Consider the following 24,108-nt stretch of genomic DNA (forward strand, 5'->3'; position numbering starts at 1 on the left):
TATTGGAAAGAAAACTACCGGGTATATCACCTAACACCCCAATGCAACATCTGCATAGCTGATTCCTTGTTAGCTCTAATCAAGCACACTATACATTTAACAGCATCGGCTGTGGCATTTTTATCTCCAGACAGAGATCAACTCAACCACAGCTAATAAAGGTTCAATATTATCAACAGCCTAACGTTTGTGTCCCATCAGTCATCAGTAATTTGGAATGGGGGCACCTGGAACCTTGCTATCATAATATCAATTAGTGTCGCTGGATTATGTTTTGTTTTTTTTTTACTTAAATAATCAAGGTCAAATCCATGAAGAAAAGATTCTTAGGATTAACAACTCATTCAAATGCTAAATGTTCCTGACCCATTCTAATACATGGCAGAAAACCAAATGTGTCGTATACCTTTGAGAGAAGGGAGTTAAGGGTTCATTCAAGTGTACTGAGTCAATCATTATGTGTTGAACAAAAAAGAAAGAAAGAGAAAAAAAAAAAAAGATTTAGAACTCTGTAACCACTGTGAAAGTATTATCAGATTCACCTAAAACATCATGCACCAATTAATAACATTGTATTCATATCTACATCAAAGTATCAAAGCTACTGCTGACAGCTTCTAAAGTTCTTATAGATTTAAAAAAAAAAATACTTTTACATATTAAAAACAAACTTGAGACAGATTAACCCGTTCCATACGGGAACCTGGTGGCCTGTGTATTAAGTATATGGGAATTTCAGAATTCAGTATGGAACGAGTTAAAAAACATATATTTAGAATATGTCACTTCTTACTCAAACCTTAAAATTAAGTACAGGGATAGTGATTCTGTCAGAAACCACCCAAAACCCCACGAAGCATATTTTCAGGCACACTGGAAAATCAACCCTTGTGAATGATTTTGTGTGTGGAGTTTAATGATGCAAGGTTACAATCACACTTGCCATAGTTTATGTCATAAGCCCATCTTTACAGCATACCATTTATACAAGTTCTTGTGGAGTTCTAATTTTACAGTCGAGTAATGAAAACCAAAGTACATAAAAAATGGACAGCCTTTTAAAATAGTTACTGTGGTTCACTAGACAGGACCACAAACTTTCACTCTTGACGTTTCAGGTTTAAGCCTACAGGTGGCCACAGTAATGCTCTCTAAAGGCAGTGTTTTAGTGTCACTGACTAGAAGAATAGAAGAGTTCTAAAACTGTCCATCCAGTGGTTGCATGATGTTCACACATGAGCAATTTTTCCTTAGTATGGTCACGCAAAATGAGGTCACCAAACACATCATTTGCGCAAATCATCAAAAGGGATCTACAAAGGGGACAAGAAGGCTTTAGGAACAAATGTAATTTTCAATCCATGTTGTTGTGAGTTCCAGATACCGGAAACCATGTATGTAATATCGTGGAAGACACAATGGTGAAGCATTCATAGAAATCATGTGAATAAATCAAATACATATAAATATCTTTACTTCCGTGCATATCAAACCCTTCTGAGCTCACATTTGATTGCAAAATGTTTAGACAGGTATAAAGGAATTCTTATCACACAGTCTGGATGCTGGATGGAAATTCATGCAAAGCAGTGTTAGCACATGTACGTATATTCTACAGCCAACGGTCACCATGGTTTCATAAATATGAATACACACTAACTTTAAAGATGATTTATGCATCATACACACAGATGGTAATGCCCGCATCAGTGTTGTTCCAGACATAAATGGTTTTTGCTTAAAGTATGGTGAACGAGACATTAAAATCGAGAAAATCATATAAGAGAAGGTGTCAAAGCAGAGGGAAATGTCTCCTAAAAAAGATTTTTAATGTGACTTATTAAAAGATATTCGCCCCACTGAGAAATTGTGAGTTTAAACTGACTGATTTGCTTCACCGATATTCGCTCCAGAACAGCCGTCTTTTTCGAGCCCTAAAATATGACGTCACGAAATGAACAAAACCCTTTACGAGTGCAGCGGGATATCGAGGCCGCCGTTCATAAAGCACGTATTTCGTGGTGAGCGGATGCAATATCTGACCTGTATTTAGTCGCCTCTGCTTTCTCGGCTGAGACATTAAAACGTCCAATTGTTACCTTATATTGTACGGAAAGACTTTGAGTTTGACATCGAGAGTGAATTTAGTGATGAGAGTGACAATGACACTGATAGTGACAGTGGCAAAGTCGGAGTGGCAGAAGAAGCGAGGGAGAGGCGACGGATATGGAAGGCCGCCGCGGACACAACTCGTTTGGGGCGTACATGGAAACGGGCACACTGCCTCTCCATACGTATGCCACAAACGAACCACGTTCGCAACGGCCCTCCATAGACAGAGCCCACTGTGTGGATGGAGTGGTAGCACAGCACACATTTCGTGACGTCATAATTTTGGTCACCAAAATTTCGCCGTCAGATCGGGTTCTGGTGGTCTAAAAAGAGTCTCAAAACACCATCTCTTCATCGTTCTGGAGACGTTTTTACCTTCTGAAAGTCAATAATTCATATTCCTAGAGACGTAAGCTTTCCAGAAATGTATAAATCACCTTGTTTATGATTATCGTCCTTTTTTTCTCGTTCACCATACTTTAATATATGTTGGTCCCTAACTGCTATATAGCTTGCAACATGTAGTACTATCTAGCCATGTATGCAGAACGCTTCTCCTCGGCTCATCAACTTGTGAGTGAGCATAACAAACACTAGGAGAATTTGGCTGCAGATATATCATCATCAAATTGGCACCAGCCTGCGACTTAACCCATCTAATCAAATTTGGCCACAGAATTTATCATCTAACCATCCTCAAATTGGCAGCTTTCAATTTTTACTGCATATCTTATACTGGAAAGGGATTGGATAAAACTTATTAGATTCATTACATCTAGACAACATCAGAAGGAAATTTACAGTAGCTTGCCATATGAAGACATTTTTATTTTCTTAAATGTGTTGCCAATTTTAGAACCGGGTATGAATTTAGAAATTTATCCAGGGGCCCAAATAGAGGAGAATTTTGTTTATTCAACAATATGAAACAATTATAGCAATAAAAAATTGAACAGTAAAAACATGATTTAAAGATACAACACTACATCATGTGGACATAATGGTTTGATAAGTATCTAATGTAAATAAACTTTAAGAAGATCAATATGACCCTTTCTGGTCATAGATCACATATAAGATTTCTATTCACCATAGTCTTGTTTGTATTGTATGCATGGAGAATGGAATTAAGAGCATATTGGGTTTGTATATAATTCATCTAAAAAGTAGTTTACGGCAAGCGTTCTCATTCATAAAATAAGATTGTGGGAGATAATTCAAGCTTGTGCGCTAATCTAACTATGGTTACCATAGACATTTGACTAACCCAACTTCCTTTACATTATCAAGGTATTCTAAGCCTGAGTAGGACTACTCTCCACTTCCACCTAAAATGCCATGAAGGTTGACCAAACCCTTACCATAATCCTGTGCAAACATGACATATGTGCAAACATGACATATAAGCAAACATGACATATCCACATCACGGAGCGCAAGTTTTGCTGAAATAACACGACCCGCATCTATCGCAACAACTGTATCTCATCGGAATTATTTTAAAAAATTATCTATATATCGTGGAATCATGGGTGCTTGGATGTAAATTCACAATGTTCATGCACTCGCTTGGGGCACATGGTGGTGCTGTTCACTCAGTGCAAAAGTCCCATCACTTCTAGCCATGGCCCCTAAAACCACACCTTGATGCAAGTTGGTTCTTGATACACCGCAGCCATCACACTGGCCAACCGTAGAGACTGCTGCTGCGGGGGCTGGCCTCACTAGGGCTCCCTTCCGGCACCTGTCATAATTCGGCGGGCGGCCGAACCTCCTCCATGTAGTCGAAAGGTCCGCTTTGGCTCAGCTGCGAGACAGTGCGATCCGAAGTCTGATCATCGAACTGGAGATGTGGACAAAGAGAGAGGTGAATTGTCTTAGGATCTTGCAACCTTCAACATGGTCATCCCAAAGGCTCTTTAAAATTGTCCAGTTGGTCATTTATGTGAGTAGTAATACAAAACCAGCTTTTGGACTGTCTGACCCTTTTATCAATATTTTATACATTTCACCTACATTAAGAAAAAGAAAAAAAAAATACCCCATAGAGACAGCTCCTTTGCTCTGTGATAGCAAAGTATGAATTTGACATCAAACCTTGGCACTGCTGTCACTCATGACATGGGATATTTAGAAACGTAGTTTAGTCAATGCTTTCGCAATAAACCTCTTGGAACACTTGGCTTTATGAACAAATAAAGAGTTTAATTGCAAATTAGGCCAAGTGCTAATTTTACGCATCTTAAAGTTAGACTATAATTAGATATAGCTAAATAAAATCATTCTAGTGATACCTCACTGGTAACAGAACAAGAATATTCTTGTAGTTATGACTAAAAATATTGGCATTTTCTTATCATTCTCTTTGCTTATTAATTAAAAAAAAAAAAATCAAACTGCAAATATCTCAACCTAACAAGAATGGAGGAAGCAACATTTTGCAAAAAAACCCTTCAAATTCAACATGACCTCTGGCATATGTTGAGTGCACTGTAAAGCAAAAAAAGTTCCCGGCATGAGATTTTTGCAAATTAGAGCTGATGGCTTTTTCACAGCATGAAATTTTTGCAAATTGCCACTGGCATTTTGGGTTTTACCATGCATCATGTGGAACAAAGACCATCTGAAGTATGAACTCACATTCTCTTGACTGCTGGCAAGAAAGCTGTCATCTCCTGAGATTTCCTCCGAGATCTCCTCCGTGATGCTGTTCGTTCTCTGGCTGCTCGTCCCCCTCGGCGTCTGGCTCGGACTATCCTGTGAGCTGCTGTTAGATTATTTTATGGCGAGAAACATGATCTTGGTGTCTGGGTGTTTTATACATCCGTCAGGGGTAAGAAGAAGAAATATGTAATACAATACTGTAAAAGTAGATATTTTCACACGACTAATTTTTCGCGCTCGGCTGAGTAAGAAGAGATTCGCTTGTTTTTAATTCCGCGGAATCAAGACATCAACTACTGGAACATATGGCAAGCAAAAATATTTGCGTGCCTTTATTTTCGAGCTAGTTTCTGGTTGCGCAAAATGCACTAAAATTTCAACACCGCAAAAATTTCCACTTTTACAGTACTCCTTGTGCACATATAATGCACTTTAACACAGCTTGCGAGGCAAAGTTACAGGACAATAGTTTCACTACCTGTACCACCAAAAAAAAAAAAAAAATGACCATCCTGAAGCTCTGACATATCTACTGTGTGAAATATGACAATTACACATGTAGACCTACATGTATTAAGCTATTCCTAAAGATCCACAATGTAATATGTGACAATACAGATGTAGATCTTTTAAGCTAGTCCAATAAACTTGTCTCCATGACCTATCACCCCATGAAATATGCATTTCCTGTACTTACACTGAGGACAGTCTATGCAGCCATTTCCCAGTGAATGCAGCCTGAAGTTCATGTTGATATGAAATTACCTAATCCACATACCAAACTTATGATGAGTAACTACATCACCTTTTGACAACCAGAAGGGCCATACTGCTGTACAATGTTCATGGAGTTAACACCCTCTGTCTCTAAACTAACAATTCAGTCAAAAACAGTGGTCACAAGTGACTGAATGATTGTAAAGGCATTATGTGTGCATGCATAAGGACAAGGGTGACCATGCCAGTCAGTGATGTTTGTTTCATTTCCACCTGACAAGTTGGCTGGATAGCCCATATTCATCTGCAATAGCTGGTCTTCCATGGGGTCCCGTTGGATGTAAGGCGGGACCACATCATCGGGTAAAATACCCTGCTTTTTGTAATAAATAAATGACGCTGGATCTTTTACATGCATCAGTTGTGAATCTGTCACACACAGGACCTCCATGTTATGTCCTTATCCGAGGGACAGAGTGTTTTGCCTCTTACTAGAAGGGAGGGTATGATTACACACAACATTGCTCAGTGGGACCTGGGAATTGAACTGAGGTCCTTTGGATCGTGAGGCAGACACCCTACCGACTAAGCAAACTCACTGCACTTTGCTGGACAGACACCAAAAGTCTCACCTCTGAAAGTCATCCTCATAGTCCTGGCTGGCATCGCTCTGCAGTGGTTTGCCCTTGTTCGATGCCTCGCTCTTCTGAGAGAGATCAAAGCCAAGCTTGGAGATCTTGTTGTCGATCTCCTCCAGATCGCCCCAGTCTGGGCTGCGGGAACCTGCAATCAAGAGACCAGATGCTCATAAAAGGACAAGTCCACCTTCATATACATGTGGATCGAGTGACTGCAGCAATATTAATAGAACACATCAGTGAGAGTTTGGATAAAATCAGACAATCCGTTCGAAAGTTATGAAATTTATGAATTTTTATGAAAGTTATGAATTTTTCAAGTACCTGTGCAGTCACTGCTGGGTGAGAAGACTACTACAGTGTATGATGTCATGTGCGTAGAACAATATAAGGAAAACAGAATTTCACAAAATTTTATTTTTTGAAAAAAGGGTACATTTCCTTGACTTGTCACTGACGTATGCTATGGTAAAATTATTCCCCTTGCCTTCTGGAAGAGGGAAGTCAAGTGTCCTTTTATTATTCAAGAAAAGTGAAATTATGTTGAATTTTTATATTTCCTTTATATCATTGTACACATGTGACATCACAAGCTATATAGTAGTCTTCTTTTCCAGCAGTGACTGCGCAGAAATTTCAAAAATTCATAACTTTTGAACGGATTGTCCAATTGTCTTCAAACGTCCACTGATGTCTTCTACTAAAATATTGCTGCATTCACTCAATCCACATATATATGAAGGTGGACTTGTCCTTTAACATCACGTTTCTTCAAAGTAATGAATTCCTGTGGCGAGTGGTTTTTATTGCAACTGACTGACAAATTGCATTTCGCTGATGTTGATGAATTATTATTTATGTCAATGAAGGGCAATTTGTCGATCAGTTGCAATGAGATGTTTCGTTATCTGTATCAAAATAAAAAAATAGTTAATCTTATACGATGGAACACTCAGATGAGTAGATGCTTGACAAATGTTCTCAGTGTTTGTTCTTTCTTTTCTCCATTGTTTAACTTGATTTATCCTTGACTTGATGCCAACCATGATTTGAATAATATTTGGGGCTCTCATTGGCATCATCTGGCATGGTTCTGGGGAAATTACCTCCTGGACATTTACCTCAGACCCTTCTCCTGACCCTAACCATAATCCTAATCCTAACGCTATCCCAAACTCTAACCCTAAACTGCCCTGATACGATCTGACATGAGTTAATACCTGCAAAGGCATTATCCTATTTCTACTATCTATTCCCTGATTTCCTCATCCCCTGCTACTGCTAGTGCACAGTAACATTCTCCTTTGATGCTGAATTTTATAGGAGGGTCTATAATGAGAATAATGAAATCATTACTCAGCATGGTATTTCTATCAAAGAGCAGGTTGTTTGGAAGGGCTGGTACATTATGTGACCATCTCCTACCCTACACCTCATTTTCTAAGTAAAACCAAATGATTCGACAGGTGACTGCCAGTTAAAACAGCAAAATGAACAACCATCCAATTAAACAGATGGCATAAGTGGACTGATGCATTTATTCATATCTATTGTTAATGGAGTTGAGATTGATTGCAAACGTCAGCTTGACAAAATGAAAAATGTCAAAATAATCTGGCTGTGCTAAATGACTGATGTACAGAGAAATAAGCCTATGATAGAAACTGGTGCCAAACTAGCAATCCACAACTGGGAATCTTCCATGAATATGTATGCTGACCTTTGGCACCTCCGACAGGGCTGACTGGTGGAGCTCCTGTCAGTGATCCCAGGCCACTCCCAACAAGGGGCGGGGCATTGCTGAGTGAACTCAGGGCTCCTGCCTTGGATGGGCTGAGGGGCGGAGATGAGGGTGGGGCTTGCTTGGAATTCCTGCATTGAAGAAAATGAAGAGTCCGGTGGGCTCCTGTTATAATGAAGTCCTTAGGACAGGCGGTTTCATTCATTATATCAAAATTTTGTTATATCCGAACAGTATAGTACATTTAGATATTGTATGTAATTATTTTAGGAACTGAATTTTTACTTCATTGTAACAAGAGTTTTGTTATAACCATGTTCATTATGATGGGAGTGCACTGTATTATGAAAAGTTTCATCAAAAAGTCAGAGTCCACAAAACCACACATACTGTACTCTATAATGACATCGTATATACAAACAATACTGACTTCCTCAAAGTGAAATCTTTTAATGAGAAGGAAGACCAATGCCAAGGCAAATCTTTCTTCTCCATGACAAGGGGCCTCTTTCTTAAAGAGTGAGTGCAAGTTAAAATCAATGGCATATTGTGTTTCACAAACAACTTTGCGATTGATCGCTAGTAACGCTCAATCTACTGAAAGTTATGCTTGATTTTTCTTGAAATCACGGGGAAGTGTCTTTATGAAACAGGACTTATGTTCAATATTGAGCTTATGCTCGATTCAACGAGTTATGCTCAATAATTTGAGTGTAAGATCAATCGCAACTCTTTATGAAACAGGCCCCAGCTGTCAAAAATTCAAGGTAGAACAATAGCAAGTGTGGGCAGGAAGACTATCATTTACTAGCAGACTCTGCACAAATGCAAAGACACTTGCTCCTGTTGGCTTCAGTACCTCGTTCCAAATGCCTTGTTGCCTGAAGGTAAGGGATCGTCGAAGAATGCATCGCCGTCGTCGCTGAGACTGCCTCCTTTGGATGCTGAAGCCTGCCCTCTATTGCCCAAAGGGGAGAAGATGTCATCATCCGCCTTCTTGATGCTGTCCTCTTTCTTCTTGGTCTCAGTGGCAGGCACCAGGCTTGGCTGGATGAGGTGTCAGATGGGACACAAATAGATTCATGATAAGGACCAGCATGTAGACATGGATTGTCCATTCTCCAATGAGAGGATATCACTAAAAATCAAGTGATTAGTCAAACTGTATAAGCTGTTATTTTTGTGTACAGATATTTTTTGCAAATGAGGAGGTCATGGACATTTTTGTGAGATGCTGTTTTTGCAATTGTGACAACCAAGCTATCATACATGAAAGTGCTCTAATGCCTGTCAGCTGGAGATATTTTCACATGCTGTGAAATTCGTGGTCCAACAGCCATTCGCAAAATTAATGAAAATTAAACCCTTGCAAAAATAACAGCTTATACACGTGTTGTTACTACTCAAAATTGTTCATAGTTCAGAGTGCAGAATTTAGGCTTTCAGCTTTGATATTACAGCTCTATTTGCTGAACTGCCACAAAGCAATTTCATTTCCATTCTTTTTATTGTTCTCCTTCACACACTTATTCTTCAAATATATGGCACAGATAACATATAACAACTGAAGTATATCACACCAAAGATAGACGAAAAAACAAAACCAAACAAATGGACTCCTACAACTTTTAAACAAACAAGAGATTTTACTAAAGGAGAACCTGCGACAAAAGCACTATTTGTGTGAAGGCATTTAACCATACATAAATGTAGAAATAAAGCCAACACAGACATTGTTATCAAAAGAAATGATTTGTCTTAAAAAGAAAGAAATATAAAGACATAGCTGTAGCAGGACAGCATACAGCCTTTGATATACCTGAACAGAGTGACAAGGAATATGTTTCTGAGAGGAAATTTGAATGAAGGGTAAAAAAAATATTGAATTGACATGAAAAAATAAAAATGGAGACTCTGAGCTTCCTGGCTTCAGCAGGTTTGAATTTTTCCTTTCTCTTTTTCTGATTTTATATTTTATATATTTTACATTTAAAGTACACAATGCAAGTCCACTATCAGATAGAGCAGAATAAATCCTATCCAATGACAGCTCGCTTCTTACTTAACAAGGGATATTCTTGAAGTTATGATTAAAAATATTCCATACTTTCTTGTTATTTTCTCTGCTTTTTCAGCAGCTTTCATCATAACCTAAAATTAACAAGAGTGGAGTAATAACTCATTTTGCACTCGGATTCTTCATATCTACACGCCCTTTCTCATAAATGTGAATAAATGAGTTGCATTAAACCAGGCAAGAACCTTCACACTAGATGCTTACCTTTGAGGATGGTACGATGTCGTTGATGTCATGTGACACCACGCTGCGACATGTGACAAACAGTCTCCGGTACATGGCCAGGAACTCGTCAAAGTCAATGACTGAAATGTGGACGGCGAAAAACACAAAGATCACTTGGGAGAAAGGGGTGTCATTGGGTATTTGTTTAGGGGGAAACTTGTCCAGGAACATTTTGTTCTAGGGATAATTGTCCTGGAGGGTAGTACCAGGACATCAGTAGTACTGCCAGGGATATATCCAGGGATAGTTGTCCTCCAACCCATATATTTAGAATGTGCCTAATGATAGAAGAATGTTTCTTCTTACAAGCCATCACACATTTATACAACTTTGATTTCACAGCAATTGTGGTTTTGTGCACAGGTATACCTGGAAAAACTTTAAGATCAAAATCACACCACAATATCCAAAATGATATATAAGATTTCTTCAGAAATGTGCAATCACACTACAAATTTGTGTGCCTCCCTGTGAACTGATTATCAAAATAGAGTGGGAATGGTTTATACCCCCAGTTTCTATAATCATTCAAATTATTACCGTCATTAAAGAGCATAACTGCATCTTAGCTGCTGGAATCCAAACTTGGTCCACTTTGTAATGTCGCGATACCGAACTCCAGAAAATTTTCAGCAAACTTGTAGAAGACCATTATGAGAAGTCTACAAGCATTGGTTGTCATGGAAAAAAAAAATAGTTATTTTCAAAGCTCATGTGTCAGACAGATAAAAAATAGTAACATACTGCAAAAGCTGTTTATTTTTGAGTAGATATTTTCTCTAATGAGGAAGTCAAAGACATTTTGGTGAGATGTCATTTTCCCGATTTGACACGAAGGCTATCACAAGTACACTAATGCCTGTCTGTTCACTCCGCAACATTAGTGTGCATGTACAATAGTATACAACTGAGTGCATCAAGTGGCAATATTTTTGCATGTTGTCCATACTACGGCCCTGCCAACAGTGCTCTGCAAAATCTGCGAAAATTAAAGCACCATGCAAATAACAGCTTTAAAATCATTTGTGAGAATACATACCACTACTGAAATCTCGGTCTCCTGCGCGAAACTCATCATTGACGTATCGTTCCAGCATGTTCCTATCAAACAACAAAAAATGGATAGTTCTCTCATAAATTCAGTTGTACCTCTATCAATCTCTTTGCACCAGAAATATCACTTTACGGTATTCTTTACTCCTTCAGTCGTTTTCCATGTTCTGCACATTCAATCATGTGGGAATAAAGAGAAGTAAATGTTTGGAGGGACGGGGTAAAAAGATTTTGTATTTGAATCCCAGTTTAAAATCACAAAGCTTTATAATCCTCCTGTTTGTATAATATCATTCATATCTGAAACAAGCATATTGAATCTGATAGCAACCATGTCACAACATACAGTCAAACCTGTCTTAGCGACCACCTGCCGTATACGATCACTAAAAACAATTCCGTCTGAGGGCAAAAGCAGGTTAAAGAACCTGTCTATAGTGGCCACCTGTCTATAATGGCCACTTTTTTGTCTCCCTTGGGTGGCTGCCAGAGACAGGTTTGACATTATCTGACTGGGAGACAGAGTCTAGTTAAACATGGAAACAGCATGGTGCTCACAGTGCTTTTCTGTGATTTTGTGCTCTGTTCACTGACTGGCATCCATGCTGAAGGGCTTTCTTTAGCAAGTTAGCACAGATGTGTGGGAACTAACAGCCAATGTATAGGGATTACCTAATCCTTTTAATCCCTTATTGTGTCAGCATAGCCTTCCTCTTGAACATAGGCACATTGCTACACCTGAGTGGGCTTGATAATTTAAACCTACAGTAGGCCAATGTTGGATGGATTGGAGAATGCTGATGAAAAAGCTTGGCAATTAAGGCATGGACACATACATCTATCAAATAGGGGTTCTCTCTTGCGTATGAGACCTGCTGCTATGCTACGTCTTGGAGGTGCCGCAGCCATTCCACAGTTGCTGGGCATGGGTTGGTCAGGTTAGTGTGGGATCCTAGAGGTGGTCCGAGCTTGGTACATTCCAGCAGGATGTGGTCCGCTGTCTGCTCAGGTGCACCACACAGACAAGCTGCTGAGGAACTGAGGCCCCAGCGATGCATGTTGGCCCCGAAGCGACCTACTCCAGTGCGGAGGCGGTTCAGGGTGACCCACTCTCTACGAGGGAGATCAGCTCCTGGTGGGATGATTATGCCAGGGGGGATGGTGAACTGTGTGGGCTTTGTCGTCTCTTGCTAATCATGTTGCCATTTCTCCATAAGGTTGAAGTGGTTGCTAGTGATTTTACATGACGGCTGAAGGGTCGACGAGAGCGTAGGCGTTGGCGGGTGAGGTTTTGGGCTCTGGTGACGCGAGCATGTAGGAGGTGTGAGGTGTCTGGAAGAGCCTTCTTCACCAGAATGGCCATGTGGTGTTCTCTACGGAGTGCAGGTGGGGCAATTCCAGAGAGGACAGGGAGGTATTTCACTGGGGTTGGTCGTAGGCAACCGTTGACTATTCTCATAGTGTCGTTGAGAGTAGCATCCAGTTTGTTGACATGGGAACTCCCACACCATGCTGGGGCAGCATATTCTGCAGCACTATAGACGAGTGCGAGGGCACCTGTTCGGAGAGTGCTTGTGTGGGCTCCCCAGGAAGAACCAGCAAGGCGGTGTAGAAGGTTGTTCTTTGATGTCACTTTGCCACGTAGTGCCTCGATGTGCAGTTTGAAGGTGAGTTGCCTATCCAGTTTCACCCTGAGGTAAGTCAGGGTGGGGTTATTCGGGAGTGTTGAGCCATCCAGCTTGACTGTAAGCTGTCTGTGAGCTTCCTTTGTGTTCAAGGTAAAGGGTGTCGCAGTGGTTTTTGCGTGGCTCAGTCTTAGTCTCCATGTCCTCAGGTACTTGGAGAAAGCATCCATGTCATTTGACAGTGTATTCTCAACCGTCTTCCAGTTTCTGCCAGAGTACAGGAGTGCAAGGTCATCTGCATAGGCGTACTTGGACGATGAGGTTGAGGGGAGATCACTGAGGTAGATGTTGAAGAGTGTTGGAGCCAGAACTGAGCCCTGGGGGACCCCATTTTTGAGACGGCGCAATCGGCTGACCTGCCCATCGCTTGTCTTCAGTATAAAGCTGCGGTTAGAGATGACAGTGCAGATGAACCGCACACGATGTCGGTCAGGAATGGTGCGAAGTAGCTTCAGGGTAAGATCCTGGTGCCATACCGTGTCGTAAGCAGCTGTAAGGTCCACCAAGATCACGCCTGCCTTGTAGCCCTTTTCGAAGGCTTCCTCAATGTCAGCGGTAAGGTTGACAATCTGATGGACAGTACTCCTGCCTCGGCGGAAACAGCTTGGGCTTGATAATTTAAACCTACAGTAGGCCAATGTTGGATGGATTGGAGAATGCTGATGAAAAAGCTTGGCAATTAAGGCATGGACACATACATGTATTAAATAGGGGTTGATAAACTTTGGTACATCTTGCATCTGCTGTAGATCTGGCTGCTACTGCGCAGCTACCAAAATTCACACGCGAAAAAAACACAGAGGTAGCAAAAAAGAATCAGCAAGTTATCTGTTTGTTACATGCATCTCGGAAGGTGAAAATAATTCCTGAATGGGGGCTTTATATTCTCTTCTCTTGGCAAGCATGCAGACATAGTCAAGTTTTCAGAAAGCCTTCCGTAGTCAAAGGAAAAAGACTCTGCAGTAATGCCAATATCCTTCACCCCCCTTCCCTTACTGCCTTCATCTAGGTCTTTATTTCAGTGTTTGACATTCAGTGTTTACACCTAGAACTACATGCTAACCTGTGGAAGGTGGGGAACATGTCCACAAACAGACTCCGCAGCTCATTCTTGTCGATGGATCCACTTTTATCCTGGGGAAAGTGACGAACAAAACATACACGCACAAATTATTGTGAAGATGGTGCAGAATGCATTGTCATTCATCATGTTATCCAAATATTATTATCTTTTGTGGTGCTCTTTAGATGCATATGTACAGTGTATATACATGGCATGATACAAATACAAGATATGTAAATATTGGCAGGACAAAGAGCTGTTCTTACTGATGAAGTTAAAGGGATGGTATAGTTTTGGTTGAGATGGGTCTTCAGGTGTCCTTTTTTTTTTTTTTTTTTTTTGAGATGATAAACCTCTTGTGAAATATTAAAGGGCATCCAATTCTAAGAAAAATTTCAAGTTTATTTGATGACAATTGGCTTTGAAATGGTTGAGATATCCAAAGCCACAGAGGTCCTCATAAAAAGGTAGGACCCACCTTGGACCACTTTTGTGCTTTTGATATCTCAGCTATTTCAAACCAAATTTTCATCAAATAAACTTTGAATTCCTCTTAGAACTTTATGCTCTGGGGTTTCTATTTTTCTCATTAAAAAAAAAAAATAAAAAAATAAAATTGAATCCCTCATCTCAACCCAAACTATACCACCCCTTTAACGAGTACAACATTTGGCTCACTTGTTGCTATTATTCAAAAGACATACTACAGGAATGACTTTGCTGTGAAATCTCTGAATAAAGACAATGCATCCTTGCAGTGTAACTTATCCGGCAAACTTTCTCACCTTGTCGTATTTTTCGAATTTGTCTCTGGCATCTGCGATCTGAGCAGCTGTTAGGTCCTGTTTGAGAGAAACACACAAGAAAATGTTAGCAAAAAATGCGATGATTACACAATATATCAGTGAATTAGAAATTGAACCATTTCTGTTATGTCAAGCATACTCACACTCACACATCAAAGCAAATGAACAGTCAGTTTCTGTCAAGCAATACTGTAGCTGATGTTGATAAATTTACACTAACAATGTGCAACAGAAAACATAAAGGTACATGTTAAATGCAATGGTAAGATTTATGATGAATCACAGATAGGAAGATTCTTGTATTTTTTTCTAAGGGAAGTCAGTTTCGGCTTGCTTAAATATATTATGTGAGCGTTTTAACAGCTGCTATCTCCTATATAAGGAGTTAAGCATCTCTCCTGTACCAACGGTCTTAATTTTTAAAGAAATATCGCAGCTATTTGCTGTAGACTTTGTGGAAGAATTGAATTTGAATACAACTCATGAATGCAAATGCCACTTTTCTCACAGGTAAAGTTTTTGCACTCCGGAGTCAAATCCAACAGCTTTACATCACCCATGTTACCGTGCAGGTCACACAAAGTGAAATTCTCAGTTAGTCCATAGCATAACTTTCGCATACAGCTGTATGTACATGTAGCTAAAGTTTCTCGAAGTCTACGTTCAAGCTACACAGGGTGTGAAAATGAATTACAACAAATAATCACAAAATCATCCATCAGAACGAGTAAAAACAGGCATATTAAAGACATTCAGAAAACCTATACACTTTCCCACTTGCCCTCAAAAGAAACTGGTATTTGGGCAAGAACCCCATACCTCTGACATGCAAAAATTAATTCCTTGCAGTTGCCCCTACAGTGGGTGTTACACAAGTTATGTTCAGACTGTGATCCCAAACTTTGAGGACAACCTAAACTCCCAGGATATGCTTTATGGGGAGCCAAGTCTCGCACAGTTGATGTCGTTTGTCGTGCAGTCAATTTCATGATGAATCAACTGTGCAACACTTGGCACCCCATAGAGCTTATCCTCGACGTCAGCTTATCCTCAAGCTTAAGGATCACCATCTGAATGTAACTATAGCTGCCCAAAAGGCAATTGGGTTTGTACTTCCCTAAAACTCAACAGACAATTAACTCTACGTGTGATTTTGAATCATGATTGGCACATAAAGCCCCACAGCCTTGTACACATTGTCCAAAGTTCCTGGCATAAAAAGGGTTAAGCACTAGTGAGCTGTGTTTAATGGTGAGAGCAGGCTTATGAGTGATCTTTTGCTTGCCTATTGAGTATTGAATCATTGCCTATTGAGTATTGAATCAGGATTTTTTTTTTTTTGACAGACAAACTTATCAAATCAGTATCCTCAACATCGAATTTTTAGTGTGCTGCAAAAGGCGAGCAATTAATACACTCAATGTTTACATTTATCTAGTTACCTCTGTTAAACTACTCATGATACAGATTATTTCACTAAACTAAGAGGTTGTGTCAGAAAAGTAAATTTATCATGATTATGCCATTTAATGCTTTTGTAATGAAAATACAAGAAAAGGTTTCCACCTCTTTGATGTTGCAGGGCTCTCAGTTTCATTTGGCAAGATATGTTAGACCTTAGCGTCAAACTTTCAAAAAGCTCAAAGGTTATTGAATCATATGAAATGAAATTCCACATCACAACAAACCTACATGTATCATTACGATTACTGTAGGCCACTCTACTACATCACACGTTTAATGTTACTATGGTCTGCAGAGGTTCAATTCAAAGGTTAAAGGAGATGGCAGCATCAGCCTTACCGGGGGTGGGAAGACTTCCCGTCTTGACGGTTTCTACGCAAACAGGTGCATTGTAAAGCACAAGGAGGACAAACATTAAGCTCCTACTGCAAGCCGCATAGGATCTCATGCATGTATTTTTAAACTGGCATAATACAACACACATGCATGCAATTTTTGCATCCACAGTGCAGGCTGCCTATGTGACATTCATCTTGACCAAATACAGTGTATACTGCGACTTGCGGATCACTCTGCTTTACATGTAGGCATGGCGTTGCAGCGAAACAAATTGTGAGGCGGAAAAATTTAAGAAACATTACAATGCATGCATAAAAAGAGCAATTTCACATACACGTACATTTGCTTGCATCACTAAAAATACAAAACTGACCAAGTCACAAGCAAGGTGATGCCCTATCAAGCTGCAATCACAAGCAAAAATATTTTTGATAATCAACCGATGCGCATTGACAGCAAAAACAAAAAACAAAAACAAAAACAAAAAACAAACAGTGGCTTTTCATCCATTACATTTTTAAATACATTTACTTCTAAGAGGATTGCAAGATCGCAGGGACTGAATGTTTGGTATGGATGACAACTCTCGCTCTGCTTTAGAGGTACAGTTGTAGAACTTATCACCTGATTGATTTCTTTATCATGAGGGTCTTGACTTTTTATCTCTGTGGGAATAGGTCTTTTGTAGTGCCATGAATAATGAATATGGTTGGAATGAAGAATACAGTAGTGTCAATTGTGCAGAAATACATCTGTAATTGCTGTGAAACAAAAAGATGATGAAATGAAATGGTATCCACTGCATAAAGTGTTGATGTGAAGATCCTAATATGATTGAAAATGATGTGTATTTGGATGTGATTGATCATCATCACAATTTTGATGGTACGTTTTATTTCATTATTATTCTGTGGTTCTTATAAATTTATTATTGATGAAACAGGTGAGCGAGTCTCTGAAATTCAACTTATCAAGGATTTTTACTTTAACTAAAAAAACAAACAAACAAACAAACAAACAAACAACAAACAACATACATGAATTTGACAGGGCATCATCAAAACTGCTTCACCATTGAAATGTTGAAGCATGCATCATACACCAAATCGCTAAATCAAGATTCATGACACCTTGTGCCTAAAAAATATTTCAAAAACTCTTACATCTGCTTCAGTTTTAGCTTTAAATTAAAAGGCAGTATTTCAATTCACTTCAAAAGGATGGAAGACAATGCGCTACATAGTACATGCCTCACATTAGCTTGGAAAGAAACTCCACTAGCTTTCACATCAATTTTAACCTATTAAAATCAACATAAATAGGAGAAAGATTTTGCCAAATCACACAAACTTCTCAAGACTAGGGATCTAAAACATGATCCTTTTCAGCATTTCTGTAAATAATTTATTCCTCCTTGTTTGGTTCGACTATATCTCGACTTGAAAATTCGAATGGAGCTTCACTGAGCAGCCTGAACTTTAAGCATAACATGAGCAGGGAAGCATGCATATTTGCAGATGGGATTATGCAAAGTGTATCATATTATGCAAATTGCAAATGTATGCAACTAAATGTCCAGTGAAAGAAAAAAAAAATGATGTGGCAAAATGCACTATGGGCCAAAGGCAAACATGAAATATTGGTCTACCTTTGGAATCACAAAGTCATCCTGCAAAAACAAGAGATTATTGATGCTTGTATAATAGATCATTTACCAACATGACATAAACTCCAGCATTTTGTAACATTTCACCTGATCTGAATAAAGGACTGATGCCTTAACTTATAAATACACTTCTGGCATTTTGCACCATTACAATTGGGACTTTGGTATACCAAGAGGTGAACACTGCTTTGTCTTTTTCAAACAGCATCATGCGTACATCTGTTTTTTAAGCATCATACAATCTGATGTACTATAGATAATCAAGTAAACTTTATTTCAACTTAACTTGAATATCATAAGCTACCGAAAAGTGAAAACTTACAGGTATGAGAGAAAAATGTTTCATCCTGGATCTTTTTCAGTGAGCTCCACATGTTTAGAACTTTGTAGATGGGAGTATTTCTATACAAACATAATATTACCACCTTATATTTTCTGTGCTGTGATTTTAATAGTTCAGCCAGACACAAAATTCACAGAAAATATTCATAATGCAAAATATTTCATGCTTATGTTTGTAGTTCTGTTTGCAGTGCAATTGTTGAAAATGTATCTGCATTCTTGTTACTGGGTGTGATATCGCACATTTCATAGCAAGAGCCTACAACTGTACTGTGTAACAATTTAAACTAATATATTATATCCCATGCACATAAATGCTCCTAGGATGTCGGCCCATTGCCATGGCACCAATATCAACCCATTCTGAGTATGCCCAACATCCAGACTACACAACTCACCTCCGCCTCTGACCCAGCCCTCGGTCTGCCCTGGGGCTCGCCACCATCCTGGCTCCTTCGGAGGACTTCGCAGAGCAGCGGCTTCCCCCGCGCCTTGTCCTCCCCCTTGATGTTCAGTTCTGCTGCCAGGGCATCCCTCCCCTCATAGGCCTCACCCTAGATGTAGGAATGAGTTGAGCTGAAAGTTTAATAGTGCATTCATACTGGTTCGCAAGTCTGTGACAGCACCTCTTGACAGGTTTTCTCCTTTTAAGAAATTTATAGGTGTGATATTGTTTTGAGTCTAAAAGAACACCTCAAAAAGAACACCTCTTCAGGGGTGTTCTCCACAGATTTTGGATGTGAGTGCTTGTTCTGAGCTTAGGAGAACATTGAATGAGGGGTTTTCTCCATAAATTTGGGGATGTGAACACTTGTTTTGGGTCTGGGATAACACCTCTTGAGGAGTTTTTCTCCTCAAGTTTTCTAGACTGTGTGGATGCTTCAAATGGAGAATTTACACATAGTTTAAAGCACAGCCTCCTTTGTCCCCTGCAAACGCCCTATGTTGGATGACAAGTCTTAATCATGAGAGGGCAACACACATATGTATGGCTATTAACATCACACATGCACATTTTCATACATTATGAAAGAAGAATCATTTCTCCTGTAAACTGGGTTCATAGCTCGTTTCAGTGAAGACTACATTGTCACACAGTGACTTTTAACACCACTCATCATCGACAGGCCCCCAGTGTAGGTGCGTGTGTACTTTTATTTTTTCTGTTTGTTTGTTTATTAGTTTTTGTTTTGTTTGTTTGTTTAAACAATCATCGACCATCAGATGTTATGAGACAACATGCCTTTTCTTTAAATGTGGAGACAAGTGAGATCACAGCAATAGTATTTCATCATCTGAAACTGCTGCTTGTTTGTTTGTTTGTTTTTTTTTTCCTTGGCTCAATTGGAATCTTGCTGTTGGGGACATTTTCTCGAACAGGTCTTAGGCCCCCTACATGAAAATCACATTCTAGATAGCCTACAGGGGTAGATACTCAGAGTGAAGCTAAACATACAGTCATCCTGACAATAACCTTTAATATTCAACATAACATAAAAGAAAAGTTTATGGAACAGAGTGATGGCAATTTACCAACAACATGAATTCCTTGGGATACCTTAAATACAAACCACAGAGCAGAAACTACTCTTTTCTGATTTGCGGGTTTTAGCATACAAATCTGAGTGAGAAGCCTACAATGTTTCAGATGCATACTTACAATGTTTGTTTCAGGGTTGAAGACAGCTGCAGTAAAATCAAGATTAAAGTATTCTAGGAATTCCTTCACCAAGGCAGCTGTTTGGAAACCTACCATTTGTAGATAAAAGAAAGAATGACAGAATGAATAATCGGCTTAAACCCATATCTCACACACACATAAACTGTTTACTACAGTGTACAGTAATTTTTGTTTGTTTCATTTCCAACTGAGAAGAAGGCTAGATAGCCCATATTCAGATGCAATAGCTGATAGCAATTACAAGTACATGCACTGAAACACATGCACATAGATATGTAAAGCTTCTTTAACAAATGTGCAAACACCAAAATGTCAAAACTTTGAGACACACATTTCATTACTGGTACATATACTAGAGAGAGAGAGAGAGAGAGAGAGAGAGAGAGAGAGAGAGAAAAAAAAAACCTTTTTCAATCATAGTACAGCAGCATCTGTGAAAAGTCTTCTTATCTCTAGACTGCATATTCAATCATTCCTCATCCACAAGAAATTGCATTTGAGTATTAATTAGTATCTCTTGTCATCCAAAGTATCACAGCAACATCTGTGGAAATTCTAGGGCTCTCTGATCTGGGCTCTGATATTCTATCATCGCACATGATCCACTCATTTGCATAACTTCAGCTTACAATGGAGTTATGTACAATTCTCACTCAATCTCTAACATCCCAAAGCTACAAATTCTATGAGTCAAGCAACAGTTAATATGTTAAAAAGTAGAGAATGCTGTACATCCATAATACATCTGTTGAGGCTCGTAAATGTTTACAGCATGCTGACAGTGTTGTGCTGCATGTGACATTTTCATCTCAGAGTATTGGACATAAGAGGAAGATTTTGGTTTATGCTGATACACACAACCATGTACTGTAAAACCAGGAGTTTTCGTGTGCATTTTAATTTCGCAAATTTCGCGAGCGGCAACATTCGCGAAATTAAAATGCACATGGAAGTTCTTGGCCACACAATATGCATTGGATGCAAGTGGCAAGGCGCACAAAATTTCATGCTGTCAGAAAGGCCATCAGCTCCAATTTTCGAAATTTTCATGCCGCGAATATATTGTGTTTTACAGTAATATTAAACATTCTCACTTGAAGGAAATCATCTAATTTGTGTCTGCGTCCAAATGAGGTGTACTATAAATGAAACATGTGAATAATTGCCTCACTCTTGACAAGATAAAAACTTAGTGGGTTGTCTTTGTCTACAAACAACATATTGATACAAGAGCTCACTGTTACAAATAAGGGAATGGTGGTATCTCAAGGAAAATTACAATGGTGGAAATACACATGTAGGTATAAATAGCAAAGAGCACATTTTTTGCAGGGTTACCCTGGTACAGTGTATGTTGTGTGAAAATTTGAATTGGATTACATTTGTACCTTCTTTTGTAGCCAAGAACTTCTTCAGATTTTCATTCGCAAATGGCGAGTTCTTCTTCCCCGCATCCTGCTCCTCAAGTGCTAGGAACACGCTGGCTCTGAGCTCTGCCTGAGATACAAAGAAAAGATGATGTTTATATACATGTACGTGTATATCCAAATTCTAGTCTCAGTAAGCTTTTTGCTGAATATAAAAGGAAATGAGGATTATCACATGGCATCATATTAAATGATACATTGCGGTAATTGCATGCAATTCTCAGTTACCGGGCAAATCCTGGTATTTGAGTTACTTTCCAACAGTAGTCTTTGCAACAACAAAAAAAAAAAAAAAAAAGAATATCCTGGAATGAAGACATTTTTTCCTCTTTTCCTTTTGCAAAATCAAATGTTTTGATTTTTTTTTTCACAAAGCTGCTGTGATGCTGCTATCCAAAAAGAAAGAGTAGATCTAGCTAAGCCAGTCTTTTTTTATGCTGGATTTTACCATCTACGGGGATCTAGACTAGAAGAGTTTAGACACAAATTTAAACATTTTGATTTCGCAGTGCATTGTCAATGGGGGCCAAATCATGATAATATGGGTCCCCCTCGTTCTGTTAATTCCGCGTGTGCGTTTCCACTAGTCTATACAACAGACCTACACAAATTTGTATTTGCAAAGTCTATGGAGGTTGTAATTTAATGAAAGAAGTCCCCGGCCCGGCTATGACGAAATGATGGCGGTAAATGAAGTGGGGACCTATTTCGCGATAATGCCGTCAATGGGTCAAGTCAGGACACGGCAGGGGTACCTAAATTGGCCCCTAAATTTATCTACAAATGTAAGTTGTGACGTTATGAGTTATTACAAATAGATCTGCAATATAAAACTTTGGAACGTAGAGTCTAACGTTAGTGTCTATTCACTTAACACATTATTGAACGTATGGGACTGGCAACATCTCACACATACATGGATACAGCACACAGTTGCCGGTGTAACATCATTCACTGCACTGCCGTGTCATATTGGACAGAATGAAGACTTACTCGTATTTTTCCCAAAACGCCATTATTCTCGAGGGTTTGAGCAACGAGATCTCTCAGTTCTGTGTCTTCGTCTGCAGACATTTTGGAGAAAATTTGGTATTGACTCACAGAGTGTTCTTCTCCATTCACAATCTCCGTAAGCGCTAAATAGCGGCGAATAACAGTCTAGTCTTGGGTTTCAGGTGGGTTTTGTTGGGTGTTTTTCTGTTTCATAGATTGTAATAAATCAGCTACTGCAGTGGTTACATGCATCTATCCCCGGTTTTCTGCTGTCATGGCAGCCCAAACTATAGCAATAAAACGTTTTCGGGCCTTTTTCAGAATGTAGCCAGCGTGCAGGTACCATAAATATCATGTTTTGACACTAGCATTAAGTGGTGCTGGGTCTGAAAAAATTACACGCTTATCTTCGAAATAAACGTAGTCTCAAAACCTTTGTGTGTTTACCCACACGTCACATATTTTTACAATTATATACAGACATCTTTTATGACTCAGCTTACATGTTTAATTTGTTTTGTTAATTTTTTTCTTCTTTTTTATGCATTTGAAGGACAGTGCAATTCAATAGTTCACAGTTCCATTTCAAAGCTCTGAGTTTCTCTTTCCTCAATTCCTGGCATATATACAAAGTACACCATTACTCATTTCACAGTGTATGCATGCATTTCATATTTCCATATATTTGCACAATAGGCTTACATTATGTTTTGTATGTTTGTGTTTTGATATTGTCAAGTACTAAGTATGTGATGCTATGTGAAGCAGTATCACAATCTAACTTTAATTAATCACGCAGAGATACACACCTGCTGTTGCAAAACAAAACACAACACAACAAAACAAAACTTATTAGATTTCTTCCTGTATATTTGTGTTTAATTATTGTTTGATTTGGTGTTTCCTATTCAAGTATTCTCAATGCCTACTTTTTTTTTCACCTCCATCCTCCTTTTCATCCCCCCGCACATCCACACACATGCACCAGAACAACAAAAAACAAACAAACAAAACCCAAACATCACATGGCAACACCATCCAATGACACTTCAACCTGCTTGCATAAACTCTAAGTGTTCTATACTCTTCTCTTTGTATTTGTTTTCTTTAAACAGCAGTTGGTACCTCAGCAAGATTTTTCATCTAAAAGCATCTGCATGTTTTACGTTAAGACGTGAATGTCTGTCCATATCTTCTTGTACTTGATCCTTCTATGTCTTGTCCATTTCTCAACCTACGATCATTGAATCATCTTAGTATGCACAATGCTCATTATCACACTCGTTGCACATTACACATGTACATCTCACTTATTCAACATCCGCAACACAGACACGGACAAACAAACTAACAGACAGACAAACTAATAGACACTGTGTTCAGTAAGTCATTGTACACCATAGAGAGGTCTGGCT

The 24,108-nt window shown here is 39.0% G+C and overlaps 1 protein-coding gene across 1 annotated transcript; it reads right to left on the reverse strand.

The window, feature by feature from the left end:
• Positions 1–3,712: 3,712 nt before the first annotated feature.
• LOC140243008 (centrosomal protein 43-like) lies at positions 3,713–22,824 on the reverse strand. Its single transcript, XM_072322750.1, has 14 exons — positions 22,694–22,824; positions 21,662–21,770; positions 20,253–20,341; positions 18,991–19,146; positions 18,233–18,253; positions 14,761–14,817; positions 13,976–14,046; positions 11,214–11,275; positions 10,154–10,254; positions 8,732–8,919; positions 7,852–8,003; positions 6,126–6,276; positions 4,753–4,876; positions 3,713–3,955 (listed from the first exon to the last, which is right to left on the reverse strand). The coding sequence occupies exons 1-14, from the start codon at positions 22,772–22,774 to the stop codon at positions 3,860–3,862; spliced, it is 1,458 nt and encodes a 485-aa protein (XP_072178851.1). The 5' UTR covers positions 22,775–22,824; the 3' UTR covers positions 3,713–3,859.
• Positions 22,825–24,108: the final 1,284 nt, after the last annotated feature.

This window comes from Diadema setosum, chromosome 19 (assembly GCF_964275005.1).
Source record: "Diadema setosum chromosome 19, eeDiaSeto1, whole genome shotgun sequence".
Lineage (NCBI taxonomy): Eukaryota > Metazoa > Echinodermata > Echinoidea > Diadematoida > Diadematidae > Diadema > Diadema setosum.

Coding starts and splice junctions, on each gene's coding strand:
- LOC140243008 (XM_072322750.1), bottom strand. CDS start 22,774: ATGTCTGCAGACGAAGACACAGAACTGAGAGATCTCGTTGCTCAAACC. Junction 21,771..22,693: donor GCGTTTTGGGAAAAATACGA/GTAAGTCTTCAT, acceptor TTTGTATCTCAG/GCAGAGCTCAGAGCCAGCGT. Junction 10,255..11,213: donor AGACCGAGATTTCAGTAGTG/GTATGTATTCTC, acceptor TCCACATTTCAG/TCATTGACTTTGACGAGTTC.